Below are 15,667 nucleotides of genomic sequence, written 5' to 3'. Positions count from 1 at the left end.
GAATCAGTGGTTGCACTGCAAGTCTTTGAGCTTCTTGTCTGGGTTGTTATCTCACTCCTACAAAAAAATTATAATGCCAGCTTTTGTTTCATATTTTCATGGTACAACACAACACTGCATCATTTCAGTTCATTACTAACAATAAAGTATTATCTCAGTATTTGAATGATGTATGTGATGTTTCTTTCAGAATTTTGAAACTGTTGCACTGTTAATTTTTCATCCATTCCTTGTACATCTTTGGCATGGAGTCTTTTATCTTCAACACATTTGACTATTTTAATATTGATATTGAAAAAAAAGAAAATTAAATTTCCATTCAGTAACAAATAACATAATATATAAAAAAGGTGTTTACACTTAATAACAGAAGGCAAATAAATGTCCTTAATGGCAATTCTATTGTTTTACTTTGATATTTAATGCCCCTATTGTTATTCTCATTGGAATAAAAACAAAATGTATTTTAATTGCATCAGTAGTACAGATCAATCAAATTTAGGCATGAGTTGACCTTATGTGGGTTGGCTGAACGATTTCTATCGTTGCCAAAATTCTCCGGTAAATTGAGGATGTACTTGGGTGCTGGATTTTTTCCACCCAATTCTACACACAATCTGACCAGTGCAGCGGTTGGTAGCAACAGCTCCACCCTTGAGTAACCAGTGAAGCAGCAAGGTGCAGGTAGCAGTTCGAAGCGAATGAAAGTAGCCACTTGTGGCGGGGAAGCTGATGCGGTGAAGGGAGCGGCAGCAGGTCAGCATTTGAGTTGCCTCTTTCTCCTCGGTTTTCTGGATCCATCGGTTCTGCGCTGAGGACACTCTCGGGAGAGCGGCAAGGTGCTTACTGCAGGCGAGTCTCACCTCTTTTCATTCACAGACTAAACCACATTCTTCTGCTGAAAGACAGCCCGCCTCGCAAACTTAAAGAGCTTATTGTGGAATTTAAAGCAGTCTTTCTGCAACGTGACTGATATTTTGACAAAAAATTGATTTAATGATAGGGTATATTTAAAGAGCCAAACTTTGGTAAAACAAATCAAACCAGGCAAATTTTATCTTTAGCTTTCAAAAGTTCACTTATACCAATACCTTCCAGTAGTAGTTTGCTTGTAGTTCAATTGCACAATTTTATTTTTCTTGGCGTTCGACAAGTGTAACAGCGCCTTGGGTACATGCGCAGTATTCAGCTGCGCTTTATCAAGCGCAGGCGGCCACTTGTGAATTGTCCCATAACTACTGCTGACAATCTGCAGCACCTTAAGTGGTGCAAAAGTTGTCAGAATATTCCACGGGCTACTGACATCGAATGATTTGTAACTGGCATTCCTAAAGCTGTTTTAATGAAATGTAATAATTACCACTTATAGTTGGAGGGAATACCAAGTTATGAACTTGAGGATAACAATGGTATATTATTTTCAGACGAGGAGCAGCTGAGGAAAACATATGAAAACACAGGGCTTTTCATTGTTCCAGGGTTGCTCCCTGTCAATAATGTGCTTCTGCTGCTGGAAACAATAGTGGTGTGCAAAAAAAGAACAGAAGAATAAAAACAAAATCACCTATCGGCTTTGGAGCAATAACTTGCTTGTCATTAGCTAGTGACTAGTGAAATAGTGAAATATCGGCACTCAAGTGTGTGATGATGAACCCTAGCACCGATTGACAAGGTATCTTGGTCAGAGAAACTAATGATGTCCATTACTCTGACTACTCTGACTTATAGTTATTGTTAGATTTATTATCATTGCATCCTTGAAGTGGGAAAGTGTGCTTTTAAAAGCATTACTGCAATTTTTTGCCATCCTGTTTTGCACTGGCAATTACAAAAATCTACTTCTTGTGAATATCTGGAGACTGGTGGCTAAATTGGGAGAGCTTTCACACAGGGTAATCAAGCCACAGCTTGACAGTCATTGTCACAGAATATTACCTTACAGACAATGTACCAGACCCATACATCATGACTCCTGGTCTGTCCTATCCTGCCAACAGAACAGACCCACACAGATGGCAGCACAGTTGTGTACAGGTAGGAGGGAGTAGCCCTGGAAGTCCACAGTGCTGACGCCAGATGCTATGAAGTCTGAATTCAATCATGGGAAAGGAAACCAATCTGAATTGCCACCTGTCTCAGCTCTTCCCTGTTGAACAATATTTGGAAGAAGCACTCACACCATCAAGGGGCACAGAATGTACTCTGGATGATAGACTTTAATCCCCATTATCGAGAGTAGTTTTGTATATCATCACTAACTGAGCTGGCAAAGTCCTGAGGAATATTGCTACCAGACTGAGTCTGTAGTAGGTGTGTTCAAGTATTAAACCTATTTAACTCGCTTTCACCAATGTGGCAGGTACATCTGTCCACAATAGTATTGGCAAAAGTGATCGTCATGTAGCCCTGTGGAAAAAAATACCCAGTCTTCATATCAAGGCTCCTTGTCTCCATTGCGTTGTGTCGCACTACAATCGTCCCAGTTGCATGGACCCAGAACATGTCTGGTAGCTCAAAACTAGCCTTCCATGTGGTGCAGTAGATCATCAGCAGCTGGAGAAATGTGCACCACTACAATGTTTGACCTTAAAGCTCAGAATATCCCTCATGTTACCATTACTATCAAGATGGGAGGATCAACCTAGTTCAATGAGGAGTTTCCCATCATGTATTTGACTTTAATCTGACTTCATAAATGTCCCTGTCCCTGTACCTTTCCTTACTCAATTCCAAATGAAAGCCTCATCCATGCTTTTGTCATCTGCAGAGTGAACCCTCACACTGTAAAGCCTGGCATTTCATCCCCTGCTCAAGTAGCCATCAACAACAACTAATTCAAAACTCTCTTGTCTGTGAATCATCATCCACAAGTTCTGCTCTCCTCTGTATTTGCTGAGCTACTTTTACTGTCAGACAGTCAGTGCCTCAAAGATTTAAACTACTGTTAATTAAGAAAAACACCCAAAGGAACTTCAAAAGAGCTTTAATCAAAAATAGGTGCTCTGGCAATGATGGCAATATTAGGAACATAGACAGAAACTTCGGTAAAAGAGATAGTTTTAAATCAAAGTCAACTTTTTTGAAAGGACAAGTTTAAATATTGTATTCATTCAATATGTCATTGTACTCTCTTTTCTATGCACTTTACAGTGAATGTTCCACCACTCTGAGTGTTGCTCACTGACCTACTCCTCTCTATTTGCCTTCTGTCCTTCATGTTGTCTTCAGATACTACCTTTATTCCCTCCTTAAACCCCTCTGCCTCTTCAACAATCTGTCTCTCTAACAGTCCATCCAAATCAACCTCGTTTCAAAAAAGTTGACTTTGATTTAAAACCATCTCTTTAAGCAAAGTTTCTGTCAATATTCCTAATATCATCATCATCATCCTTTTTTAATTGTACGCTGCTATTTATGACTAGACTCCAGTTTGATCTGATCAGGTAGTTGTGGAATCACTTAGCTCTGTCTACTGCAAACTGCTTGAAGCATGCATGGCTTCTCATAGTTTTCATATTTAGATTTGCTTGGTGTTTTTCCCAGCATGGCCTTCTACCCCTCACTGAACTTGGGTACAGTCTGGATAGTAATGATGATAATATGGTGGGCCATGATTTCCAGATTGTGACGGAAGGCCATTTTGTTGCTGCTGCTGATGGCCCACAGCACCTCATGGATGCTCAGTATTGAGTTACCAGACCTATTCTAAATCTAAAATGTAGATTAGAGTAGAAATTCTGGAAACACACAGCAGGTCAGTCAGCATCTGAGGAAAAAGAAACAGTTAATGTTTCAGGCCGGGGGCTCTTCTTCCCATTAAGCACAATGGTGGTATCATAAAACATAATGGAGGGAATCGTCCATGTAAAGCTGGGAATTTACTTCCACAAGGAGTATGAAGTGGTCATTCCTACCATATTGTCATGAATAGATTTATCTACAATATGTAGATTGATGCAGATGAAGTAATGTGTTGACTCACATGGAACGTCCCATAGGCAGTCTGGCAGTCATGTCCTTCAATGCCCATGTCATTCCATACATCTTCCAAGTGACATTTGCCATGGAGGAGACCTGATTCATTGGCCGAAAGAGGACATCAGCAGGCTTCCATGCTCATGGTTGAGCTGATGCACAAGAGTCCATGGGGTTCAAGTTATTGTTAAAGATTCCCCATTCCTCCTTGATTCCAAACCACTGTTTTACCACCTCTATTGGATCTGATCTTCTGTGGTAGAGGACGCAGCCATGGATTTTGATGGAGGAGACTGGGGCTTTGGCTGAAAGGTGTGGTTCTGTGAATAAAGCTCTCTATATCTGGGTACCAGACCCGAGATAATGGCAAGATAAACAGGACTGGGAACAATTTTGGTCCCCAGTTGGTGCCTTGGTATGTGTGAGGAGATTCGTTCTATTGTTTTGTTTTAGCATTGTTATTTTGATACAACTGAATGGTTTGCAAGGCCATTTCAAAAGGTAATCTATAGTCAACAACACTACTGTGGACCTGAAGTCACACATAGGCCAGATTCAGCCTTGCCAAGCAGTACCTGGGGGCAAATAAAAAGAGACAAGTAATGTTACCTCCTTGAAATATATTTTAAAATGCTACACTTTAATATTTTAAAATATGATTTGTTCCCATTTATTAATTCAGAGATTGCTATAATCTTTTCTCTTAGGCAGTACCTGCTGGGCATGTCCCACAGCCTTACTGTTAGCAACATATTACACAGAGCATAATCTGTTCAGAAGTGCAACTGAACTTCTATATTTACACATTTGATCTCATTCTATGAGAGATATTCCTTTTGTTAAACCCATCCCTTCCCCTAACTTGTTTTCTTTTTTTTCCCAGTTCTGATAAAAGGCCCCAGACATGAAACATTAACCGTTTGTCTTTACACAGATGCTGCCTGACCTGCTGAGTGTTTCTGGCATTTTCTGTTTTTATTTCAGACTTCCAGCATCTGCAGTATTTTTGATTTTCATTTACTTGGATATATAATGTCCGCTTCCAGAGTCTGGAAATGCGCATGCAAATGAGGTGGCCAACTGAGAGTGTCTGGTGATGTTGGCCTGGGAGAGGATGCTAACGTTGGTTCACTGGTCCTTAAGGTAAATTTGGAGGATTTTGAGGACATGGTGTTGGTGGTATTTTCCAGTGCCTTGAGGTACCTGGCAGGGCATGGATCTATTCCAGGTCTAAAGGTTTAAACTGCAAACATCCTTTTCCTCAATCAACCAAAGACCTCAAAGGAAAGAGATGCAGAGCCAATCAGTCTACTGTGTGGTTGGGCTGGCTGTATTACTATACCGTGTGATTACTTTGATGAATACACTGAGTGCTTTGACTCAAAAGTATCTCTTTAAACAATCTTCTTCCTTTTAGCTGGCATTATCTACAATCATATCAACTGATTAAACTATACAAACTTTCATATCTTTCAAGTGAGGTTCCAGTAATCCTACAGTCTAGACAGAACCCTTCAAGTAGTGGGATCACACTTCATGGATTGCTATTGCGTTTTTGTGCTGTGTTTATGGCCTTGGTTCCATCCCTGAAGGCATCTCAAATGTCAGTCATTACTCCAACTGCCACAGCTCCTGCGTTGGAGCAAGGTAAAAGCAGCTCAATATAGAACTAAACCAATATAAAAACACAGGAAGCTGAGGATATAAAGTACAAAGTACACTGTTGGTCAAATATCTGTTTAAGAATTGAGTTGAAGGTTATTGAGATGAGTATCAGTGATTAAACATACCATGCTTGGAGTGGTACTGAGATCATTGGAATCTGATTGGTTTTGGCTAATGATATAGTTTAATCTGTAAGATACCTGGGGTTTTGCCAGACAGCGTGTGGGATAGAAAATCAATGTGTGTTGTTTTGTAAGCATTCCCTATATTTTCCCCTGCCTCATGAGATTTTGCTTAGGCAAGTTAGATAAAGTCCAAAGCAAAATGCTTCATATATAGCAAATCTAAAATTAAAAAAACGCAGTAAATTCAGCAGGTTATGTAGCATCTGCAGACATTAGTGTCTATGGTTGATAGCTTCATCAGAAAGTTATTGGTTGCTTACCACTTTAATTTCTATTGAATCATTGGTCTTTCAGCAAACATCTACACTGTTCTAAAGAAGTTAAAAGGATATCTGTTTATCCTGTTATTAGATACACAACAACTTTCTGGCCTTGGCATTGCATTTTACAACATTAGAACCACCACTCTTTTTCTCAAATGGCCGGTGCCTGTAAATCATTCTGCTGCAATTTCTTCTGAGCCTGCTTTTTGTTTCAGGTCACATTACCACACACTTTTGCCTTCTACTGTCATCTCTTTTGTGATGTAATCACTCCTGTCATCTACCCCAGCACTAACCTTTTGCCCTTTTCTCTCTGTCACTGTACTTCATCCTGCCCAATCCTCAACCTTGCCCCATTCCTACCCCACTCTGAACCCTTTTCCCCAAGCTCTGCGTCTCCTTAAAATCTCACCTTCCAGTTCCAGTGAGTGATCATTTACCTGAAGAATTAACTAAGTTTCTGCTGCCTGACCTGCCAAGCATTTCCAGCAGTTCTGTTGTGATTTGGCTTTTGTAGAAAGTGTGAAGTAGAAATTCACCCTTGGTTGTGTGTGCTAAGTGTTCTAGGTAATAGAACTCCACCTCCATTGACTGAGAGAACTGGTATTAGTGGTGGTATTAGTAATACATAAATTAAAATCAATTTTAAAAAATCCTTTCTTTGTAGTCTCCCTCTGAACGTCCCAGACACAAGTTAATAAATGTATTTAAGAGTTTAGGATAATTTCAATATTCCAGAATTAATACCAAAAACAAATGAAAACATATTGATTAACAAGCATTAGAACAGTATAACAAAAGAAATGCAATCTCTAGCTGTACTGTTTCTTTTATAGTATTAACTGCATCAGGCATGGTCAAATACTGTGTCATCCTCATGTACCTGTAAAAAGATTGACTCGTCACATCAAGGCTTGCCAGCTGACTTAGTCAGGCATTCCCAGTGCAACAGAAAAACTTCATAGAGTATGATCAATACTTTGGACAGTGTAAAAATGAGTAAGGAAATACTGCGACTTATCCATAATATTTTTCAAGGGACTCAGGGACTTTTCATCATCTACAAGGCACAAGTTAAGAGGGTTATGAAATGCCCTTCAATTGTTGAGATGAATGCATCTCCAACAACTCTCAAGAAAATTGACACCTTTTAGGACAAAGAAACTTACTTGACTGGCACCCCATTAACCACCCTGAACATTCTTTCCTTCTAACACCAGCACACAATGGCTGCGGTGTGTACCGTCCACACAATACATGGCAGTTACTTGCCCAGTCTAGTCTGACAGCACTTCCCAAATCTGCAGCTCTATCACCGAGAAGGACAAAGGCAGCAGTTTCACGGGGCTGCCACCACCTGCAGATTCCCCGCCAAGTTATGCGTCTAATCTGGAAATATACTATTAGTCGTTGCTGGGTCTACATCTTGGAACTCCCTCTCCAATTGCACTGTGGGTATACTTTCACCCTAAGATTCCAGCAGTTCAAGAAGGTGGCTCACCATCACCATGGGCAACTAGAGACGGGCGCTACATGAAGGCATTGCCAGTGATGTCCAGAACTTGAAAATTAATTTTAAAAAGTGCCTTGCACCGAAGTTAAGTTTGCTTCATTTGGAACGATGATAGTCAAGTTTATTTTTAAGCAATGAATGGCCAGGCCCTTCCAAGCTCTTGATCCAACATGTAAATTATACACCAATTGAAGTTTATATGATTTAAAAATGTGTGCTATTATTGTAAAAGTACAGATATTCTCATAATAAATGTAGTTATATTGCAGAATAGTTGCCGAAACCTTGCCCATTTGCCTGTCAACAGACTTTGTTTATAACAGATCACTGATTATCTAAATTACACTTTCTCTTTGAAACTCACCCTCTTCCCCTTTTATCCCTGCTTAATTTCCAATATTTTTGTTTCCCTTCTTTTTCCTCTGTTTCTGCCACCTTTACTTTTCTTATTTCCATTTCATCTTTTCTCTCATTCCCATTTCTTCTTTTATGTTCACTGGCTCATTCATTCTTCATTGTTTTTTCACATCCCCCGTGCCTCTGTTAAAATCCCTCTTGCCTTTTCATGTTTTAAACAATAGTTTTTATTTGGAAGGGGATATAGAATAGGCTGACAATTGCCAAGTAAAAGTTGGAATCTATCACAGTAACTGGACGCTTGGAAATTCATAATGGCCCGATCCATAGTTCCCCATGTAACTATCAGGAGGCTTGGGACTCTTGTACAATGCTGCATGAACACGGAATTCCTGAACTTCCTGAGAAGTCCTTTCCTCTGCTGTTCCAATTGCACACCAGTGTTAGACTGCAGACAGAGCACAACGGCTGAGAACCAACATGTTGTAGTTTCCCACCATTTATACTGGGGAATTTCCCCACTGAATCTGTGTCAGGTTTGACCTAGTGCAAAATTACTGACTCCATTTATTTCAATAGAGGAGACTGGTTGCAAGGGAGAGAGGCAAGTTTCAAGCAATTTATAGTAAGTAATAAACTTAAATGCAACTGGTTTAATGAATTTCAAGTGATTTATTAATCTTTTTAATAATATATTTTTAGTAGTTTTTGAATATTCACAAACATTTACTCCTTTCATGAACTTTAACAGTTGATTCAGTGCACAGGAATTTTTATGATTGGGATTTATTCAGGTTCCACCAAGTAAGGGGACTTCCAAATCAAAGGGTCTCATTGATTGGTTTAGAGCCAGCTTTGTGAACCAAATTGCTGTGGGAATGTTGGATCTAATGGATAGGGAGCAGCAAGCTTGGGCAGCTTGTTTAAAGGATAGGAAATGGATTATGAGTCAAGATATGCTTTTAGATTTCCCAACTGTTGCATGACGATCATTACTGGATTCTCACCATTTGACAATCTACGTGAATGACTCAGATGAAAAAGCAGAGAGTAACCTGTCTAAGTTTGCTGACGTCACAGATTAGGTAGGAAAGTGAACCATCAGGAGCCTGCAAAGAGTTTACAAAGTAAAGTAGTAAATTGAGGAAGAATGTGAAAGAATTGGAGAATATAAGATTATTATTTTTGTTGGAAGAATAGAAAAATATTTTTTAAATGTGGAAAATTAGTAAATATTGCTTTGTATAGATCCCTGGGAGAGCTGGCACATGAAATGCGAGAAACTACCATGCATTTAGAAAGACAAAAGTTATGTTGGGCCTTCATTGCATAGGAGTTGGTGCACTCAAATAAGCAAGTCTCATTCTGGTTGTACAGGGCTCATTTATGACCAAAACATGAGTGCTTGTGCAATCCTTGGCTCTGTACTTTAATGAAGGTTGTTCTGCAGAGTTGAAACATAGGGTTGATTCATGGCAGAAAGGGCTGTTCTTTGAGGAAGAATTAAGTAAGATTGGCCCATATTCTGGCGTTTAGTAGAATGAGAGGAGATCTCATTGAGAATGTAAGATTCAGAGAGGGATTGTTGAGGAAGATGCTGTGAGGCTGTTTCCTTTACCTAGAGACTCTCAAGATAAGAGATTAGCCATTATAAGCATATCAAGCATGTGGTGAAATATTCTGTAGTTGCCTGGACAAGTCAAACTTCAACAACACTCAAGAAATTGGACACCATCCAAGTCAAAGCAACCCACTTGATTAGCACACAATTCTCCATCTTAAGCACTGGATCCACTGCCACACGGTGGCTCTATTGTGCACCACCCACAAAATGCACAGCAGCAACTCTTGAAGACTTCTTCAACTGTATTCCCCAAAGTTATGACATCTACCGTCTAGCACAAAGGCAGAAGGTGCATGGGAACATCACTGCCTGCAAGCTCACTTCCAAATGACACACTACCCTGATATGAAAATGTATCACTATTTCTTCATCATCACAAGTTCAAAAAGCACTGACACAATCAATTCCTGCAGGAAGACTGACCAAGTATACATTTAACAACAGAGCTGGATGAGTATATCAGTGGCTGTCCAGCAACAGAAGCTATGGGTACCACAATTTCACAAATTGACCAAAGGCATAGCATTCCAGTGAAATAAGTTCAGCTCCATGAATCTAAAAGATGTGAAAACAGTGACAGAGAGAAAGAGATGAGTATCTGTGGTTTTTGATCATCCAGAGCTATAGCATTCACAATATTGTGATAAAGTAAGTATCAGTGTTTGAGTTTTATCCTAAGAAGCTTTTAGGAACACTAATGTGCAAGAGTTGTCTGCTGAAAAGTGATATGAATGAGCTTGGTTCAACAACAGAGAACAGGTGCTGGGAAGTTTTTATTTCCACAGCTTAAAGTATCCTATTGTGAACTTGTACTATCCTTGAGCTGGTTTCACACCTGAAACCTTATTGAAGTAAAGGATTGTAATTCAAAATTTTGACTTTGTTACATTAAAATTGTATCAAACAACTGACATAGATGCCAGACCAGAAAGGGAAGGACACCTGGAGTACTGTTTTCTCAGGCCAGAGGGAAGGTGGGAGGGTGAACAGGTCTAAATTTGCTTTGACCATTTGCACTAATCCTGCATTAATCCAATATTCATCTCGCATTCCCATCAACTCACTCAGATTCTTCTATGCACCTATGGGCTCTTTACAGTTGTCAATTAACCTACCAACTTTCACATCTTTGGGATGTGGGTGGTATCTGGTGCACCTGGTTGAACATCTCAGATTGGGAAAGACTCTGATGAACTGGTTTGTCCAGAAATGGTTGTTGGCTTGTCCAAGGAAAAAAAAATACTTCAACGCTTGCTTTACCACTGCGGACTTTTGCAAACTTAAAGAAAAGTAGAAGGCACCAAATTTATACCCACACCTCAAGGACTGCAGCAGTTCAAGTAGACAGCTCACAGACATTGAGGGATGGGCAATTAAATGCTGGCTCAGCCTGCAAAGCCCACATTCCTTGAATGAATATAAAATATTATGTAGGATCATAACAACAGCCTTTTAAAAAATAAAATTAGTTCATGGCAAATCTGAGACTAATTAATGATCCCTAATAAATAAGGCTGGCCTGTTTCAATTTGCTGTTAATGATATTCAGAAGTTGATTAAGAGATGCCATTAGCTGGTGCGTAACAGTATATTTTATACATTGTAAATTTTTAAGAATAGATTTGAACAAGTTTTCTTATCTCCAGTATTCCTAATGTTCCAGCTTTCTACATAATGTGTGGGTCCATGTTATTCTTAGCGTAATTATTATTTCCCCTATATTTTCATTGCAGTTTTAAATTAATTAATTTCCAATTCTGTGTTTGTTTTCAAACAGTGTATTCACAATGGGCAATGCAGTATCACATGAGGCTTTGAATGACTCTGAGACGGAACCTTCAGCATTGAAACAAGCCAAGGTAATACTGGTATTCAATTATCTGCAATTTGTTTTTCATGGGTTCCTAATTTAATCTTAATTGTGTTATATTGAAAGATCAGCCTGTTTAAAGCAGGTCATATTCTACCATAAGTGCCTTAAATCATTATTGTGACCTTCAAATGGCAATCTAACAGAGACCATTTATTAAACATCATTCAGGAACACAGACATTCCAAGGTATTTATAGCCATTATATACTGTATATAAAGTGTAATCACTACTGTGATGTAGGGAACACAGCAAGGAACATGAGTGTGGTATAGTCCCTTCAATGAACAATGTAATAATTACAGATAATAAATTTTATTGTCATTGCTTGAGGGAGAAATATTGACTGGGACACTAGGACATTTCCATACTTTGAAATAATGCCATTGGATCTTTTACGTCCTTCTGAGGGACCAGATGAAGTCTTGGTTTAACACCTTGTTCTAAAAATGGCACCTCAGTCAGTGTAGCACTTTCTCTGGATTGCATTAGAGCATCAGCTTAACATTTATGCTCAAGTGTCTCAAGTGGGACTTGAATCCATGGCCCTATGGTAGATGCTAAAGTGCCACCAACTGAGACATGGTTAGCAATGGGAATGTAAAAAAGGCCGTTGTGTACTCTGCTAAAGGGATCCAGGTAGACTTGGGAATTTACTTGCCTAATCAGTGTTAAACAATACAACAAAGCTAAATTATGTAGTTAAAACAGTTGTCAGGAAAGTATCAAAACTACATACCTGAAACTAACTTGTGTTACACCAAATCAACCTCTATAGAAAGTTTGAATGCAGGATCCAGTATGGATGTCCACAGAAAATAGTAGAAATCCAATCTGGTGAAATCTTAAGTGACAATTTACTGGAGGACCTCAGAGGGTCAAGTAGCATCGTGGGAGGGGAAAGGAATTGTTGATATTTTGGATTGAAACCCTGCATCAGGACTCTGTATGGGTTCCAGATACATCTTGTCAATTACTGAAGCAATCTAGTCACATGTATCAAGGCTTGAACATGTTTCAGTCTTCTGCTGCTAAGGAACAATTAATTTTCATACCAGATAATTAACAATTTGGAGGAAGAGTAGCTTTCTTGTTGTGTGTGGTCTCCTAGTCAGAAATCATGGACTTCATATCTGCTGTTTGACAAAGCCTTGATGAGCTGCAGCAGTGACTCTAATATATGGTACACACAAGTACGAATTCCCAGTGGTGGACAGAGTGAATATTTAAGGTAGTTAGGTGTCAATCAGATAAGCTGCTGGATCCAACTAATTTTCCTTGACATTGAAAGCCATCACCATTACCGAATTCGCCACCATCAACATGGTGGGGATCAGCTCAAATCCATTCCGCTTACTCGGTACCCAACTCTCACCCACAGTATTCACTGCCTCCACCACTGGCACATCATGTTAGTGGTATGTACCATCTACCAGAGTCAGGGCTGCAACCCATCAAGACTTATCAAACAATGCCTTCCAAGCCCATGATTATAGAAGGATGAATGCAGCAGATATAAGGAAGCTCCACTATCTAAAAGTTCCCCAGTAGGCGATGCAGCATTCTGACTCAGAGATACATCACCATTGATCCAGAATCCTACAGCTCTCTCCCAATATCGGTGTGTGTCCCTTCACCACACTGGGTTTAGTGGTTCAAGTACTTTGTTTGTTGACCGAGTTGGAAATTCAGTTGCTGGGAACTGGGGAATGAGATTGGGTGAGTTGGTGGGACCAATCACCAGTCAGACTAATCAAATTGCTGGCGGGTTATCGAGACTCAAGGGGGTGGGAATTATTGTCAGGGGAAGGAATGGCAGATCAGTAGGAGGGGTGAGGATTGGGTGAAGGCTTTGAGCTTGAGGGAGATTGAGGGGTTCCTAAGTGAGAGTTGGGTATGTAAATTATGGAGACCTACATTAGTCAGCCTCCCAACATTTGTACAGGGATGATTAACTTGCACAGAAGCAGGCTTCACAGGACACCTGGCTGAAGATGGCTGCAAACAACTTACCTGCTGCATACTAGGCTAGGCTCTGCTATAAGTGAAACTGACAACGTTCACAGAGTCTCCTGAACCTTTGGCTGCTGAGTTGTCCTGCACCATTAATGAGCAGATGTCGGTTCAACAGAGCTCAGATCTGACCTGTTGGTTCTGGAGTTGGTTCACTCTGTCTATAGTGTATTGATTCTGATGGTTAACATGTTTTCCTGTGTTGTAGCTACATCAGGATCACTTTCATTTTTAGATACCCCGGTGCTGTTCCTAGTGTATTTGTCTACACTCCACATTGATGTATGGCCTGTTCCCTGTCTTGGGGATAATGGTAGGAAGAGTGGGCCAAGATGAGTTGGAGTATAATTCTGCTGCTGCTGATTTCCTCCTTAAATTAGATGCAGTTCTCGGTAGTGTAGCGGTTAGCGTAACACTATTACAGCGCCAGTGACCCGGGTTCAATTCTGGTCACCGTCTGTAAGGAGTTTGTACGTTCTCCCCCTGTCTGCATGGGTTTCCTCTGGGTGGCCTGGTTTCCTCCCACATTCCAAAAGACGCACATGTCAGGAGTTGTGGGCGCGCTGTGTTGGCGCCAGAAGCATGGCGACACTTGCGGGCTGTCCCCAGAACACTCTCCACAAACATGTATTTCACTGTGTGTTTCGATGTACATGTGACTAATAAAGATAAAGATATCTTACATAGGATGAGCTTGAACAGTGGTACTAACCAGTTCAGGGTACTTATATTGATGTCACATACTTAAAATTCTCCTGTCTGATGGCAGGACATTGAAGCAGGTTGCAGTGGGGAGGAAGGTTGGTGCTTTGGGAGATTGAGCCTGCTTCAGCATTATTTAAAGCAGCTTAACTTTACCTCTGTTCTTATGAAGCTGAAGGCATTCATCTCCTGAGACACCCCCGGACATCTCTCTGACTGACCCACCCAGCCGTCATCTCCCTAACTGATTGTCCACCCACTAATCATCTATCCCATTCTTCCAACTCCCACCACCAATGGTTTCTTCCCCCATTCCTTGCCCTATGATTACCTCACCCTCTTTTGACTCTCACATTGTGATCCACTCCCCACCTCGCTTCTGTGAACTCCATTCTCCAAAATAGTGTGGAAAGGCCTATGTGTGAGTTCCCCCAGACAAAGACTGACCTACAGCACATTATGCCTTAGACACTGCATGTGACAGATTACCACTGTGATTTTCCCACATAGGACTGCTTTACTGTTCCTTTCTGGTCATGCCTCAACTTTTGACCACTACCATTTATTAAAATAATTGAATTTAAATAGGTGCCTCAAGCCTCGGATGGACTTCTAGCAAGACCATGAGGTTAATAAGTGTCATTAAGCTAGCTTTCATACACTGACCCCCACCATTACCCTATTTTCCTCTTCTTGAAACAGCAATCCAGTCTGTCCCCATTAGAACTTTGTTTTACTATCCAAAATGAGACACACACTTTAATCCCCTCACATGCAGCCCAGAGAAAAATCATAAAATTAATCCTTTGTATTGAGATATTGAGGAAATGCAGGAATATCCATCACTGTTTAACAAGGTAATGGGGTGTCTATTAAGGATGAGTAATATAGCAATGCCAGAAAAGATATGTGAATCATAACTGAAGTCTCTGTAACAGTAGTATGAGGGATCAGGTTTAAACTAGTGAAAAACACATTTACGGTTGTCATGAGGACAGTTTCTTCACTGATCAATAAATGGAATGGACTTCTTTGTTGGTTAATGCAGGTAAACTTTGCAATGGTTTAAAGTATTGAATACTGGATCATGTGCTGGGCATATGTTGTGGTTGCCTAATGGATCAAGTAGGACTGACTGAAAGGCCCTCTCCATTTATTCTGATTTATAACAAGCAGATAAACTGAGTGCGAAATGACAGGCAGCTGATTTATGGTCAGCAGACTCTCATTCTGATGGCATTTCATTCTGACATAAGCTTGTAAACAATGGTGGTTAAATAATGGTTTTCTTCAGGACACTGAATATAAATTTTCACTTCCCTGTTATCCCTGTGCATGTTGTTCATTTATCTGAAAGAGGAGCTGCATTTTGAAGTGCCTCTATGCATTTAATTTTTTATCTGTCTGACATGATTATTGTAGTCATTTAGTTTGAATATTTTTGTTCGTTCATATTAACTTTGCAAGACTTGCAAGAAAGTTTGATGTATAAAGTAAAAT

The 15,667-nt window shown here is 40.0% G+C and overlaps 1 protein-coding gene across 7 annotated transcripts in view; it reads left to right on the top strand.

Moving 5' to 3' along the window:
• Window positions 1–522: 522 nt before the first annotated feature.
• LOC127579062 (breast carcinoma-amplified sequence 1-like) overlaps window positions 523–15,667 on the top strand; it is a 97,868-nt gene continuing 82,723 nt past the window's right edge. For 2 of the 7 annotated variants that reach the window (XM_052031696.1, XM_052031692.1), the window contains exons 1-2: window positions 532–852; window positions 11,360–11,441. In XM_052031696.1, the coding sequence (XP_051887656.1) occupies window positions 11,370–11,441 (72 nt within the window). In that variant the 5' untranslated portion in view covers window positions 532–852; window positions 11,360–11,369. Of the gene's footprint in view, window positions 853–11,359; window positions 11,442–15,667 lie in introns of those variants that run through there. The other 5 variants (XM_052031697.1, XM_052031693.1, XM_052031694.1 and 2 more) reach the window with 5 other exon arrangements.

The sequence above is a fragment of the Pristis pectinata genome, chromosome 16, assembly GCF_009764475.1.
Source record: "Pristis pectinata isolate sPriPec2 chromosome 16, sPriPec2.1.pri, whole genome shotgun sequence".
Classification (NCBI taxonomy): Eukaryota; Metazoa; Chordata; class Chondrichthyes; order Rhinopristiformes; family Pristidae; genus Pristis; species Pristis pectinata.
This window is presented reverse-complemented; position numbering and strand designations above follow the sequence as displayed.